General features: G+C 36.4%; 1 protein-coding gene across 7 annotated transcripts in view; it reads left to right on the top strand.

The window, feature by feature from the left end:
* Nucleotides 1-14,899, top strand: part of step (cytohesin steppke) — a 238,648-nt gene that overhangs the window by 184,268 nt on the left and 39,481 nt on the right. For 2 of the 7 annotated variants that reach the window (XM_073968145.1, XM_073968142.1), the window contains exons 1-2: nucleotides 963-1,401; nucleotides 10,469-11,990. The exons of 1 other annotated variant lie outside the window; for it this stretch is intronic. In XM_073968145.1, the coding sequence (XP_073824246.1) occupies nucleotides 10,674-11,990 (1,317 nt within the window). In that variant the 5' untranslated portion in view covers nucleotides 963-1,401; nucleotides 10,469-10,673. Of the gene's footprint in view, nucleotides 1-962; nucleotides 1,452-2,099; nucleotides 2,455-10,468; nucleotides 11,991-14,899 lie in introns of those variants that run through there. 4 more of the 7 variants (XM_073968146.1, XM_073968144.1, XM_073968147.1 and 1 more) reach the window with 3 other exon arrangements.

Here is a 14,899-nt window from a genome sequence, read left to right as displayed (position 1 = left end):
TTTACTCCTTATTTAATTTTATATATTCCAATTTTCCATCTCTGGTTTACAATCGTACCCAAAAGTACCTAGCCGGCAGGGCTGTCAGGTATGGCGATTTCTCGCCAAACGTGGCGATTTTTCAACACGTTTGGCGACTTAATTTTTGACTTGGCGACATGGTGATTTTTTGGCGGTTTACATAGTAGTTGGCGAATTGTAGAAAATGATTATTTTAATGATGAAATTCCAACAAATTTACTCGACTTTTGGCCAAAAGTTTATGATTACAGTGATGCGGCAGATACATATCACTTTAAAGAAATGTCACTAGCTGTTCTTAATATGTTAGTTATTCCAACCAGTAATGCCAGTGTTGAAAGGGTATTCTCAATTATTACCAAAACAAGGTTGCGGAATTCGATCCAATTTGAGCTCATGGATGCTCTATTGAGGGTAATAAATCATTTTAATACAAATAAAATATGTTGTAATTCTTTCACACTATGTTAAAAAGATTCAATACAAATAATATGTATGACACTGAAAACAAAAATGATACAGATGAAAATGAAATATATAATATTATAAATTTTTGTACTTAGTTTTACTACGTCCAAAAGTAACTATTGGTCTCAAATAGCGATTATATAAATTAACTAAGATTCAAATAAATCTTTAAATGTACGTCTACCTTACTAGTTTATAGTAAATAAAATTTTGATTCTAATAAATAAATTAATAATTATTAAAAAATAGCTAAATACAGTACATATAAATTTTAACAAAAATTGAAAAATTTTCGTTTTGGCGATTTTTGATACTTCATTTGGGGATTTGGGTAAAAAAACCGGCAGCCCTGCTAGCCGGGGAAACCACATCCATTTGCTCTCCGAGAACAAAACAAAAACAACTGAGTGAACGTAAATTGAGAGCGGAGAGGGTGAGATATAAATTTTACGATATAATAAATGGAGTGTTGAAACAAAACAACACACAGTTGTCTGCTTTAGTTGAATTTTGTACGCCGTGAGAGAAACATGTTTTTGCCGTTACGGCTATTTGGCCAATTCGAATGCGCGATTTTTCTGCGCTAAATTATAATAACAACAAATAAAATAATAAATAAGTGTACGTCAACCACACATTCTATATTATTCTGTGGAATTTTAAAACAAACGAAAATTTATACATATAACATCAAAATATTTCCTCAATATATTTTAAAAGTGATTCAGCGCTTAATTTTTTCGTGATTAACAAATGTGAAGTAAAATTTGCTATGATAATAGAATGATATTCTGTGCGAGCAGTGCAAAAAGGAAGTGCGAAAATTATAAACAAAGTACATAGATAAAGAGTATCAATTAAATACAAAGTGCAAAGAAAAAAAAGAGAAAGAAAAATCAAAACAAAATAAAGGTTTGAAAAATAAAATAAATATATGGATGGCTATTGTGTTAAATAATCAAGTAAAAATAAAAAAAAAATCATGATAGAATTCCATTGAAATATTTGAAAATTAAATATGTACTTATGAGAATTGCATAACTTATAATAAATAATTAATATTTAATTTCAAATAGTTATTGTCATTTGGTCAATGTCTGATAAATCGTGATACAAAAAAAATGTGTCAAATAAAAACAAATATGTACCTACAATTTTATGTGCGATTTAAAATGAAATGCAAATCATAATAAATCATCGACAAATAAAAAATAACCTCTTTTGTGAAGACAAAATCAAAAATAAATCAAAGTTCATATGAATTATGTTTCAGCACAAAGAATTCAAAATAAAAATATTCCATACACAGTAGAACCGGGTTATAAGGCATTTGTTTTATATCTGTATGCTATAAACGTGATTTACTGTATTTGAAACTATCGTTGCCCCAATATTCCCAGATAATATTCACTTGAAATTGTTGTTTTTTTCTGTGAAAACAAAAAAAAAAAATAATGTGTGAAATTACTCGGTACTAATGTTGTACAAGGGTCAAATACACTAAACGACAAATGTGTGCAAAAACGCAAAACAAAAAAAAATTAAATTAAAAATTTTAGTGGCATAAATTTATACCCTAAATTGGTATCAATTTTAATTAAAAAAAAACTAAATAAACAAAGCAAGCAAATGGTGTAGTTTTATCACTTGTTAGAATTGGAAATTTATCATAGCGCCGTATTGAATTACCTTCAAGTGTCCCTTCAACCATCAATATCTAAAGAATCGTGATAAATCGTACCCCCCGATAAATCGGAAACCTCAATTGTCATTCGTGTCATTCGCATTACATGTGATCCCGCTAAATTCGAAAACTTCGACAATAACAAAATCGCCGGTTCCATTGGATTACGAATTATCGAAATTTTACTGTAGACACATATAGAGGACAAAACTGCAATTCTATCTCGCGAACCGTATTTAAAAATAATTACACTATTTTTGTGGGAAATTATTGCAATATATGTAAATATATATTTCTCAGATAACAAAGATTCGTTCGGAATAACATGGATGGATAAATTATCTCAAATGAAGATATTTCAAGGAAATTAAAACATTCAAAATACTTGCAAAGTTCTGTGATACGGCGCAAATTATAACATATTACTTAAACATAAAACTTGTTTGTGCTCAGCGAATAATTGTCCAGAATGAAATTCAAATTAATACTATTTACACTTCCAATGGCAGAAGTCTATGTAAATCTCCTGGTTAATGCTTAAAACATGTTTCTGAAGAAACAAAACATGGAAAATTTACCTTTTTTTTCGTTTTATTCACCACAGCTGGATATTGGATTTACTACCTTTTTTACCACCGTGGTACAATGGTATGAACACCCTCCTTGCACGCATAAGGTCGTGGGTTCGATTCCCCGGCCAGGCAACATCAAAACACTTTTCAACGGTGGCAAAATACCCCTCAGTAATGTTGGCGACATTTCCTGAGTATTTCAGCCATGTAAAAGTGAAGTGGTGTCTTAGACACGCCGTTCGGACTCGGCGATAAACCGTAGGTCCCATATCATTGAGCTAATATGAATCAGAGTGCACTCATTGATATGAGAGAAGTCTCCCTTGTCCCTTATGGGATGTTTGTGGAACAATTATTATTATTATTATTATTATTATTATTATTACCTTTTATCTTTATCTAAAACCCATACGTGTGGCCAGAAAGGAAATCTGAACTATTTCCGATTTACAACTATAAATAATTTGAACCGACTATTAAGCTTGAGGCGTGAAGTGAGAGGTGAAGTGTGTCTCAGAACATATCCAATAGATATTTTCGATGGCTTCCAAATATCGACATTATCTATCGATTCTATGGCTTAATTTTTTGAAGAATTAAGCCGCATTTACCTCTATCAGGTTTTAAAGTACTTGCGTCATATAAGTTTTCAATCTAATTGATTACCTGTCAAATAAATGACCTATTTGCTCTAAATACTGGTTTTAGCTGCAAGTGTAAATGAGGTTACCTAAATTAATGCTCTGCAATATTCACATTAATTCCTATCCGTAGCTAGCATTTCACGATTCAAATTTTCATAGAACAAGAATTGAGCCCCTGGAGAACATAACAAATGTCAAAACGTTTAACTAACAGCTAGCAAGCAAAAATTCGTTTTTTAGCTTATTTTTCAACTTCTAGTGGGCATAGAATAACTAGTTATTTAGTTTGATTTGCCCTTATTAAAATAATGGGTTAGTAGGGGGTTTTGTAAGTAGTTACGACCCATTATTTAGTAAGATTTTTGTTTGCTCGGTAGTTCTGTATCGGAAACTCCCAGGGTTACAGTAACTAGTTCCACTTTAGACCCCTCACAGTGCAATCAACTGTAAATTTTAACATGGGGAAGTCACATAAGTTATTCAGAGCGACATGCCCTTGTTAAAATAATGGGTTAGTAGGGGGTTTTGTAAGTAATTACGACCCATTATTTAGTAAGATCTTTGTTTGCTCGGTAGTTCTGTATCGGAAACTCCCAGGGTTACAGTAACTAGTTCCACTTTTGACCCCTCACAGTGCGATCAACTGTAAATTTTAACATAGGGAAGTCATATAAGGTAACCAGTTGACTTTCTATGCATTACCCGTAGATGGTATTGTACTACTTTCAAGTTTACAGTAATATATAGAGTTGGGAAATCTAGTTTCCGGAGCGGAACGATCTTTCTAGTTGCTTTTCACAGAAGGAACTTACTTACTTACTTACTTAGCTGGCCCATTACAGAACATTTGTTCTATAGGCCGAACTAAGAAGAGATCTCCATTCCTCTCTATTTGTTGCTTTGCTCTCTGGAATACCGCGCCTTTTCATCTCAACATCCACTTGTTTGCGCCATCTATTCCTTGGCCTGCCAATTCTGCGTGCACCGCCATGTGGCATGTATTCATACGCCTTTTTAGCGGGTTCATCATCGCTCATTCTTATGATATGGCCTAGCCAACGCAATCGCTGCATCTCGATACGTTTAACAATATTCATGTCGTTGTATAGCAGATACAGCTCGTGGTTCATGCGACGTCGATATTCACCGTCAACGCAGATTGGTCCGTAGATCTTCCGAAGAATTTTTCTCTCAAACACACCAAGCACTGCCATGTCTGCTTGCGCAAGTACCCAGGCTTCGGAGCCATACATCAGCACGGGTAGTATCAGTGTTTTGTAGAGCGTTATTTTTGTTTGACGAGATGTGGCTTTGTTTTTAAACTGCTTACTTAATCCAAAGTAGCATCTGTTGGCCAATACAATTCTTCTTTTTATTTCACAACTGATGTCGTTTGTTGTGTTGACGGAGGTGCCGAGGTAGACGAAGTCTTTTACTACCTCAATATTATAGGAACCAACTTCCACAGTCGGTCCGAGCTCAATGGACGCATTGCGCGTCGACACCATCAACTTGGTCTTCTCACCGTTTACCGCCAGACCCACTTTAGCAGATTCTCCTTCGACCTTTATAAAGGTATCAGTTACTTCTTTTACTGATCGACCCATGATGTCTATATCATCAGCATAAGCAAGTAACATGTGACTATTGGTGTAGATTGTGCCACTTCTTTTGACGTTTGCCTCTCGTATAACCTTTTCTAGCAGGATGTTGAAGAGGTCACACGAAAGGCTGTCTCCTTGTCTGAAACCTCTTTTGGTACCAAACTCTTCGGAGAGGTTCTTTCCTATTTTAACTGAGGACCTCGTGTCAGTTAAAGTCATTTTACAAAGCCGGATGAGCTTTGCGGGAATACCAAATTCAGACATGGCTTGGAATACCTTTGAGCGCAGCGGACTGTCGAAGGCTGCTTTATAATCGACAAAAAGGTGGTAGGTGTCGATCTGCATCTCTTGGGTCTTCTCCAGGATTTGCCGCAGGGTAAATATCTGGTCAATGGTGGACTTGCCAGGTCTAAAGCCGCATTGGTATGGCCCAATAATCTCGTTGACCATTGGCTTTAGTCGTTCGCACAATATCCCTGACACGATCTTGTAGGCAATAGGGAGTAGACTTATGCCCCTATAGTTAGAGCATACAGTCTTATCTCCCTTCTTGTGGACGGGGCACAGGATACTCAGGTTCCAATCGTCGGGTACTCGTTCTTCCTGCCAGATGGTGCTAACTAGCTGATGAATACACCTTATCAGCGTGTCGCCTCCGGTTTTGAACAGCTCGGCTGGTAAGCCATCGGCCCCTGCTGCCTTATTATTCTTCAGCCGATTTATTGCTGTCTTTACCTCATCTTGGCTGGGCAGTATACATTCAATACCATCTTCTGGGATTGGGACTGTGGTATCTTCGTCTTCTTCGCTGCTATTGGATACCAACAGATTTGAAAAATGTTCTTTCCATATCCTGAGTATACTATCTGTATCAGTTACCAAATTACCTTGCTGGTCTCTACAGGAGGATGTGCCTGTACCAAAGCCATCAGTTTGATGCTTGACTCTTTGGTAGAATTTTCGGACTTCATTCTGGCTCCTGTACATCTCGATTTTTTCACACTCCCGCTTTTCCATCTCTCTCTTTTTCCTGCGGAAAAGACGTTTCTCCTCTCTCCTTTTCTCCCTGTATCTCTCTCGTGCGCTACGCGTTGCTACGGATTGTAAAGTAGCCTTATATGCCGCATTTTTCTCTTCGGTGGCAGCACGACACTCCTCATCATACCATGGATTCCTTGGTGGAGGTCTCTGGTATCCAAGTATGGATTTTGCGGCTGTTTGCATGGAGTGGGCAATGCTTTGCCATTGCGCTGATATGTTATCGGGATGAGGAGGGCTTTGATTAAGCAATTGGGCTAGTTGAGTGGAATATGCTGTGGCTATCTGTTGTGATTGCAGCTTACCGATGTCTAACTTTCGTGTTGTGTCTGCTCGTACTTTGTTTGCTACGTTTAAGCGGGTGCGTACCTTTGCTGCAACAAGGTAGTGGTCCGAATCAATGTTTGCGCCTCGGAACGATCGTACATCCAACACGCTCGATGAATGTCTTCCATCTATCACAACATGATCAATTTGGTTTCTTGTTTTCTGATCTGGAGACAGCCAGGTGCCCTTATGAATATCGAGATGATTAAATCTGGTACTGCTAACTACCATGTTTTTTGCAGCTGCAAAGTCTATCAGTCTCATACCATTGTCAGATGTTTCACTGTGGAGACTGAATTTCCCGACTGTTGGGCCAAAGATATTCTCCTTTCCAATTTTGGCATTAAAATCGCCTAGAATGATTTTAATGTCATGGGCAGGGCAACGGTCATATGTTTCTTCTAAGCACTCGTAAAATATATCTTTGGTCTGTTCGTCCTTTTCTTCAGTGGGAGCATGAGCGCAAATAAAGCTGATGTTGAAGAATTTAGCTTTTATTCGAATTGCAGCAAGTCTTTCATTCACTGGAGTGAAGCTGGATACAAGATGTTTTAGTCTCCGACTAACTACGAATCCACAACCAAACTCATGCTTTACGTCATGGCAGCTATAATACAGTGCGTCACCTTTAGGTGTTGTTGTGACGCCTTTCCCAATCCATCGTATTTCCTGTATGGCAGTAATATCGGTCTTGTACTTTTCAAGTACGTCTGCCAATGCGAAGACTGCACCTTCTCTATAAAGAGTGCGAACATTCCAGGTGCAGATTCGCAGATCATGGTCCTTAAAACGTTTGCGGGGTTCGTCAACTTTAGAGGGGTTTGTTTTTCTTTTCTTTCGTTTTTTCATAGTAGGCTGTTTTTTCTAGGGGAGGGTTACTAACCCGACGCCCAAACCCAAGTTTTTAACGTTCTTATGGGTGAACGCGCGGCACATGTTAGCTCACTACCTTTAACGGGTGTTAAAGGCAGTTCCCCAGGTGACACCACGGGGAGGTCAGTGTCCACTTGGGATGAAAGAGGGACCAAGATAAATCCTGGGCTTTGCCATGTTAAAACCGGTCAGGACCGTTCCTTGGTATCTTCCATCCCCTACGTCACCCAGAAGGAACTAGCTCCTTAATATAATTACATAGTTCCAAATAGTTACTAGTAGAGTTGGGCAATCTAGTTCCCGGAGCGGATGATCTTTCTAGTTCCTTTTCCCAAAAGGAACTAGTTCCTTAATATAGTTCCATAGTTCCAAATAGTTCCGAGAGCGATATAGTTCAATGAATCTTTCTCTTTCATCGTTCTTTCTGTTTCCTTCGTTCCAAACAGTTCCGAGAGCGATATAGTTCCATGAATCTTTCTCTTTCACAGTTCTTTCTGTGTGCTTCGTTTAAAAATAGTTCCGAGAGCGAAATATATCGTACCTTTTGTTTTCATTGTTTGTTGGAATTGACAAAATAATAATAATAATTAATTGCAGCGATGTTAGGTGTATGTCATTTGTGTTTATTAGGCAATCTAAAATAAAAAAAATTAACGCAACGAAAAAAGATCGACGTAGGTGAGGTGATACGTAAAGGAATGAGGTGAACAAAAGGAACTATGTGAACTAAGGGAACTATATAAAAGAAAGAGCTGGATATAGTTCCAATAGTTCTTCATTCGGAATAGTTCCTTGGAACTAGTTCGTTCCGGAACTAGACAACTCTAGTTACTAGACCGTTCTTTGGAACTAGTTGGTTCCGGAACTACACAACTATAGTACTGTACTAGTATATTGTATCGTTCCTCTCTTCTGTTGTTGTTTACAAAAGTGGTGGTTTTATTTGATATTTAATATTTACAACTTGGGGATAAAATGTGTCAATTGGTCCCCTTCGCATTATGTACGTAGGGGTCAATTTTGTAGTAGTACCGCTTAGAACAAGTTCTGGACTAATTAAATTGCGATAATTGGAATTATCATTGCTAGCAGGTAGTGTCAGCGTCTAGTAGAATGTGATAACCCAAGATTTTGTAATTTTTTTCAGACTGTTATTTGATAATAAAATTGTACATTAAAAGAAAGCGAGTTGACAGAGACTTTTTGACAGTTTTGTGACTGAGAACTTTCACATTTTTCCTTGAAAAGGTCCTAATAATCTTGTATTTAAGCGAAACAGAATTTTAAAAAATATGGTTTAAAAAATTTGTGTTGTCCAAGTCAAATTGTCGATTTTAAAGAAAAAATTACCTTACCGTCTTTTGTCCAAAAATCGAGCAAACAAATTAAAAGAAAAAAATCGTTCTCGCTTGTACACAAGATTTATGTATTTATTAAAATCCATTCGTTTTCGAGCTATCGTTGCCACGGACTTCAAAAATGTCATATTGAGAAAAAAACGCGTTTTAAGTAGCGCCTCTACACACAAAACACAATGGGTTCTTCATTTAGAACGGTCATACGTCAGCCAATTTTGCTCCGATCAACATATTCTGTACTACTTTTACTTCAAAATAAGTCAATAAAAATAATGTTTTTTTTTCGATTTTTTGAAAGTAATAAATAGGGGTAACCACTTAATAGCAGCTTGATCAAAAAGTTTGGGGCAACACTGCGTACAGACCTAATATTTTCTTTAAAGCAATCAATAACATTTTGTTGTTCCATTTTTTTGTCTTATCTAAAAACGGATGGTGTTTATGTTATTAATGAGGGCATCGATGTAGATGAAATCGATATTAACCATTTTAGCCTCCTTTTTCATTCATTCAGGATCTATAAGTCTGAAAATGATCTATGTCCTCAAAAATTGTGATAGACCCAGTTCTCCACTTTAATGTGTGTAATTCATTTCTATAAATTAAAATTTCTTTCATGTTAAACACATTTTCAAGCAAATCGTTTGAATGAGGAAAGTTTTTCACATTTTACATACACACTTTTCTTAGTGAGCAAATATAAGATTCTAGTCTAAAACCAATCACTGGTTTTGTGTTCTTGTAAAGGTAAGACACCATTTGTCATATTTTAAATGGTAACGAAGCCCCGAAGTATTTTACCGAGATCTTTATCTTCAGTAATTTATGTTCGACAAAAAACAACAAATTCTTTCAAATCAAAATCATCAGCAACACTCATTAATACTGCACTACCTTAATACAAATGCAAATTTTAATCCCTTTGCAGTCTAAAACGGGAGACATAAAGATCAAATGTAAATCCCCTGGCTACAACATTAATCTCAAGATTAAATTTAGCAAATCAAGTCGGCAGTCTCAATGTTGAAACCCTTTTTTGTTTATTGGCCACAAATCTTTTGTGGAAAATTTACGAGATTTAAATCAAGTAACAACTTTTCATAGCTATTTTGGTTGCCTTTGTGTGTGTGATGTTTAAATGTGTTTCTTGGGAAACGGAAGTAATTTCATGTCGAAATTTGTGTTGTTGCTGCAACTTTTCTATTGTAAGCCGGCCACAAACCCTTGAGGTGTTTATTTTTGTCTTTTACTCGGTCGGTTCTAGTGTCTGGTATGTTTTTCCCTTTTTTCTTTTGCTGCTTCGTTGCCTGCATTTGAACACGCATTAGCGTAATTTGTTTGTTTTCTGCGCTTTGATGACGACGACGGACGTCGTCCCCAAAGTCTGGGGAGCAACAAATCTAATTTAATGGTCAGATTCGGGTGTTGTTGTTAGGTGTTGTGTCTTTTGGTGTGTATTTTCTTGAACAATGACATTTTACTTTGTTTTGACTTTTATTTTTTTTTATATATATGAGCGACTTGCTTTGTCCGCTTGCTTTTCTTGTGGTAATAAAACGGAAACTTCCCAGGGGTAACATTTTCAAAGGAATCCAACTTTTCGATGAAGACATATTCGAAGAATAATTGCATGCTGTTGGTTTCGGTTTGATGTTTTAGCCAGCTAACTTACGGGTTTGGTAACAATCACAATCTTGCAGCTCTTGGCTTCTTCAGTATTATTTGATTTGTCCCAATGTTTGGACATGACGACAAAACGCTGAGCACAAGCAAAAGACAACAAGTGAAAAAGAATAATGACGTATAAGCGCAAAGTGTGAATAATATTTATGCGGTAAATATTTTTAACATTAAAGCAATGTTTCTCATCGTTTTTCAGAAAAAAATCAAAACTTGACCAAGAAATTTTTTAGACAAGAAATATATTGTGATATTAAACAACCAAAATAAAATTAAAAAAAAACTAGTTTTCCAAAAACAATAGTGTTCATTATAATAAAAACTATAAAGAATAAAAACAATAACAATAAACAAAATACTCAACATTTGGCGTTAAACCTTCTCATCAGCAACCACCAACCACCATGGCTTCTTTGCAACAAAAACGGCCTTCAATATCAAATTGGTTTAGCTCTCTAAGACGACAACCAAAGAACAAGAAATCTTCCAATTCTCTCTACGATGTGGATAAACAATATCAACGTAGTTGCATAGATTTACCCTCAAGTACATTCTATGTAAATCAAAAGCCATTTAGTTCTACGGCTGCCCCCGGTACTTCCACGGACAATTTAATTGACAATGAGCGAAAATCAAGGGCTGCATCCATATGCACCCGTTGCTGTTGTGCCATTACACCAAAATCCCGTTCCCATACTCCGCCACTTTCGCCAAATACGGTAACAAGCAGTAGCAGCAGTAGTAATGATACCAGCGCTACCATAACACCGGATTCCACAACGCCAACAACCTGTTCACCACCCAGATCTCCTTCGTTGAATCCCTATGACAGCGTAGCTTCATATAAAACACCCTCCACTGCAACAACACCTACCACACCCACATCGACGGCGTTCAAAGAACCTCCCTCGCCCTATGACAATGTGGTTATACCACCAGCGATACCCTGCAGTACGTATGAAACAGATAAAAGGCAAAATGTGGAAATAGTGCGTCTTGAGTCTACAGATTCTTCGACAAAATCATACAATGCCACTTACTCCCCCTCATCATCTACACCCTGCACTCCAAAATCTCCACTTTCACAGTGCAATAGTCCTCCCATATTAACGCATAAAACCGAATTTTTACGTTCCACTACCATTACCTCAACCCGCACTATTATGGTATCCCGTCCTGTAGAACTGATAATCAGTAAGAAAGGTGAACTGATATCGGCCAAAGCAAAAGCCATTGAAAAAACAGCACGTTCCAATAGTTTGGGTTGCGTTTTGGATGATCCAGTGGAACATATTATACCCATTTCCACACCCACATCACCACATTGTGGGTCTACGCCATTGATATTAGATTCTGCCAATGATGAATTTAAATTCATTGATGATTCTTCGACATCACAATCGGAAAATGAACGTAATTCTCAGCAAAGTGCCACCACCAACACGACCTCTAAGGATCAAGAAAACCAACAGCAATTTGAATCGCAACAGGACAAGGAAAATTATTACTATACACTGCCGTCGAAATTCAAAAAAATATCACGTGAATCGCAACGCTCCATGAGCATTTCCAATGGTATAGGCAAATCTAAAAATGTAAAGGCTGGCCTTTACTATAACAATAATATCGGAAGTTTATGTGATGACTGCCGGACTGTCATCGAAAGAAATCGCAATAATCGTGATATGCATCAACAGCCAAGCATGATGTTGAGAAATAAGGTAAGAGATATAGTCTAAAATATTAATATTTTTAATAGAAATTTAAGTATGTTTACAACAGTTAAATTATGGGAGTTAGCACCACTTGTCACTTTCGAAAAATTTAACTATTTTTATTAGATTATTTTAACAAAATGGAGGCGAAAGTCTGTGACACGGAAAATTCCTCATGGGGAAGTAAGACCTTGGTGAGTATATTAAGAACCCCGAAGGACAGATCCGCCGTGAGTCGAACTTACGCGTTATGGCGTGATGAAGTTTTTACTAGAGACCCTGTAGGCTGTCAGAAATTAGCGTTATATCTTTGTTAACTGTTGCTATAGCTTATTTTTAAGCTGCTATAAAAGAGCTGCTATAAAAGTACCACAAGACGACGTTTTTCAGCTTCGAAATGTTCTGCAAAAATGCCGCTCAGGAAAGTTTGGTTATATAAACGTACTATAATATAAGTATCATAGAATATGTAGTAAAAAGTTCAAATCGATCAAAACAAAATTAACTGAGATACTGGGGGTTTTTGAAGGCCATTAAAAAATGACCTATTTATGGCAAAAAAAAAAAAAAAAAAAAAAAAAAAAACTATTTTTAGACCCTCCAACATAATATGGAGGGTATAATTAACTTTGTAACACATCGAAATATTCGTCGGAGACCCTATAAGTCATATCTGAGTGAAATCAGACACTTTTTAAAACGTGGTTTTTGATTTCTTTTATTTTTTGTCGTGATGAGACAGAGACATCGCGCCTTGAAAAAATAGAATTCTGTAAAAACTATACGCAAAGAAATACTCATAATAAATAGAAAAAATATTTATTTAAGTACAAATGTTCCACACTGACATAAAGGAAAAATTGTGTTCACAAATTTTATAAAATTTAGAAATAATAGTAATTATTCGAATCCCAGTACCAAATAGGACTTACAATTTTTGTAATTAATCGCAGTTTAATATAAAAAAATCAAGAAAATCGTAGGCTACAATCATTTATTAGTAAAAATTGATTATTAACCCTCTCATCCCCGATGTTGCATATGTGCAACATTGTGTTTATGAGCTTCTAAGTACCGTTATTTTGCATATTTTTCTGTGAACCTTTCACAAAAATATAGCCTCATGTGATATTTAAGCTTACAACTAATTATTTTGTAGTCAGCTGTACACGTGTTCAATTATCGTGAGAGTGAAATTTACAAATTGATTTTGCAAAAAATCGTTGTTTTGTAAAAGGGTTAAAAAGCATTAATATAATTAATTAACCCTAGAACCAAGTTGAACAACTAAATTAAGAAAGGTAAGAGAGTAATTAGAAAAAAACACGACATGAAAATATTATTTAGATTGTCTGTAATAATTTTGTAAATGTGGTGTTGCGTATATGCAACATTGGTCCATTATGGTAATTTTGAAAAATAAGAACTTGTTTTTGTATGCACATTCTAAGATGCGCCCAAAAGGACTGACTGAAGCTTATATTGAAAAATAGCCAACTTTGATTGGGATGATTCGGCAGACGAGAAATCAAAGAGAGGCCGTCCATCATCATCACCAGGTCCATCATCATCACCAGGTCCTTCATCATCACCAGATCCATCATCACCAACTGCTTCTACGGGTTCTGAGTTAACCCCCTATAAAAGAGCATACGTTGAATTCCCTGAACAATCCATACGATTTGATGATAATAATCATTGGCCGGAATGGGGAACACGGGGCAGATGTAGGGTATGCAGCTCTGGGTTTCCACGCTATAAATGCAGCAAATGCAAGGAGCACTTGTGCTCTAATTCTCAAAACAATTGTTTTGTGTCCTACCATAACAAACAAAACATTGTTCCACAACATCCCATACGGGACAAGGGAGACTTCTCTCATATCAATGAGTGCATCCCGATTCATATTTAGCTCAATGATATGGGACCTACTGTTTATCGCCGAGTCCGAACGGCGCGTCTTAAAACACCACTTGTGGAGAAGTTTTTCAAGGCTGAAATACTCAGGAAATGTCGCCAACATTAGTGAGGGGTATTTTGCCACCGTTGAAAAATGTTTGATGTTGCCTGGCCGGGCAATCGAACCCCCGACCTTCTGCGTGCAAGGCGGGCGTGCATACCATTGCACCACGGTGGCATCCTGTGTGTCCTACCATACATCAATTTTAAATAATAAAATAAGTAAATAATAAATAAATTTGAAAAAAAATCAACTTGTATTTAAATTTATTCCACCATTGCCCAATGTTGCATATACGCAACATCCTGTAGCTCTTGAACCAGGACACCTAGGACGTTGAAATTTTTTTCAGTCGTTATTGAGGTTAACCCTATCTAATATGTATACTCAAAAAATTTTTCGCCACCCCCATTTTAATTCGGGGATGAGAGGGTTAACATGAAATCGCGAAAATTGCTTCCAAGCCCACTGTACAAAATTCTTTGCAATATTTTATTAAGATTAGATTTTTTCTATTTGGACCAATATTTAAAAAGTTATGAGTATTTCTTTGCATATAGTTTTTACAAAATTCGACGTTTTCAAGGAAATTAGTATAGCCCCCATAGAACGGTTCCTCCCGATTTTCGACATTTTGGAGGTTTTAGCCACATTACCGAAATTACTGAAATGTATTGCATTGACTTCTTTGGGGCTACTGCATTCTTGCAGAGAATTGTCAGTATAAGTCCACGTTTTGATATAACCTGTATAGAAAAATACCTCCCGATTTTGGTTTTTTTTTTAAGGTTTTAGCCACATTTCCTAGCGAAATGACTGCAATTTAGGTTTTAGTATTCGATATGGGCGTAGAAAATGCCTATAGAAAACTCAAAGTTACATTCTTATATCTTAGGAAAGTGGACCGACCGTTTGAGTTTTAATGAACCTTTGGCGGTCAAAACTACCTATAACA

The sequence above is a fragment of the Musca autumnalis genome, unplaced genomic scaffold (assembly GCF_047663935.1).
Source record: "Musca autumnalis isolate F117 unplaced genomic scaffold, ASM4766393v1 scaffold_2, whole genome shotgun sequence".
Taxonomy (NCBI): Eukaryota; Metazoa; Arthropoda; class Insecta; order Diptera; family Muscidae; genus Musca; species Musca autumnalis.
The sequence above is the reverse complement of the archived record's forward strand: the minus strand, read 5'-3'. Positions and strand labels throughout refer to the sequence as shown.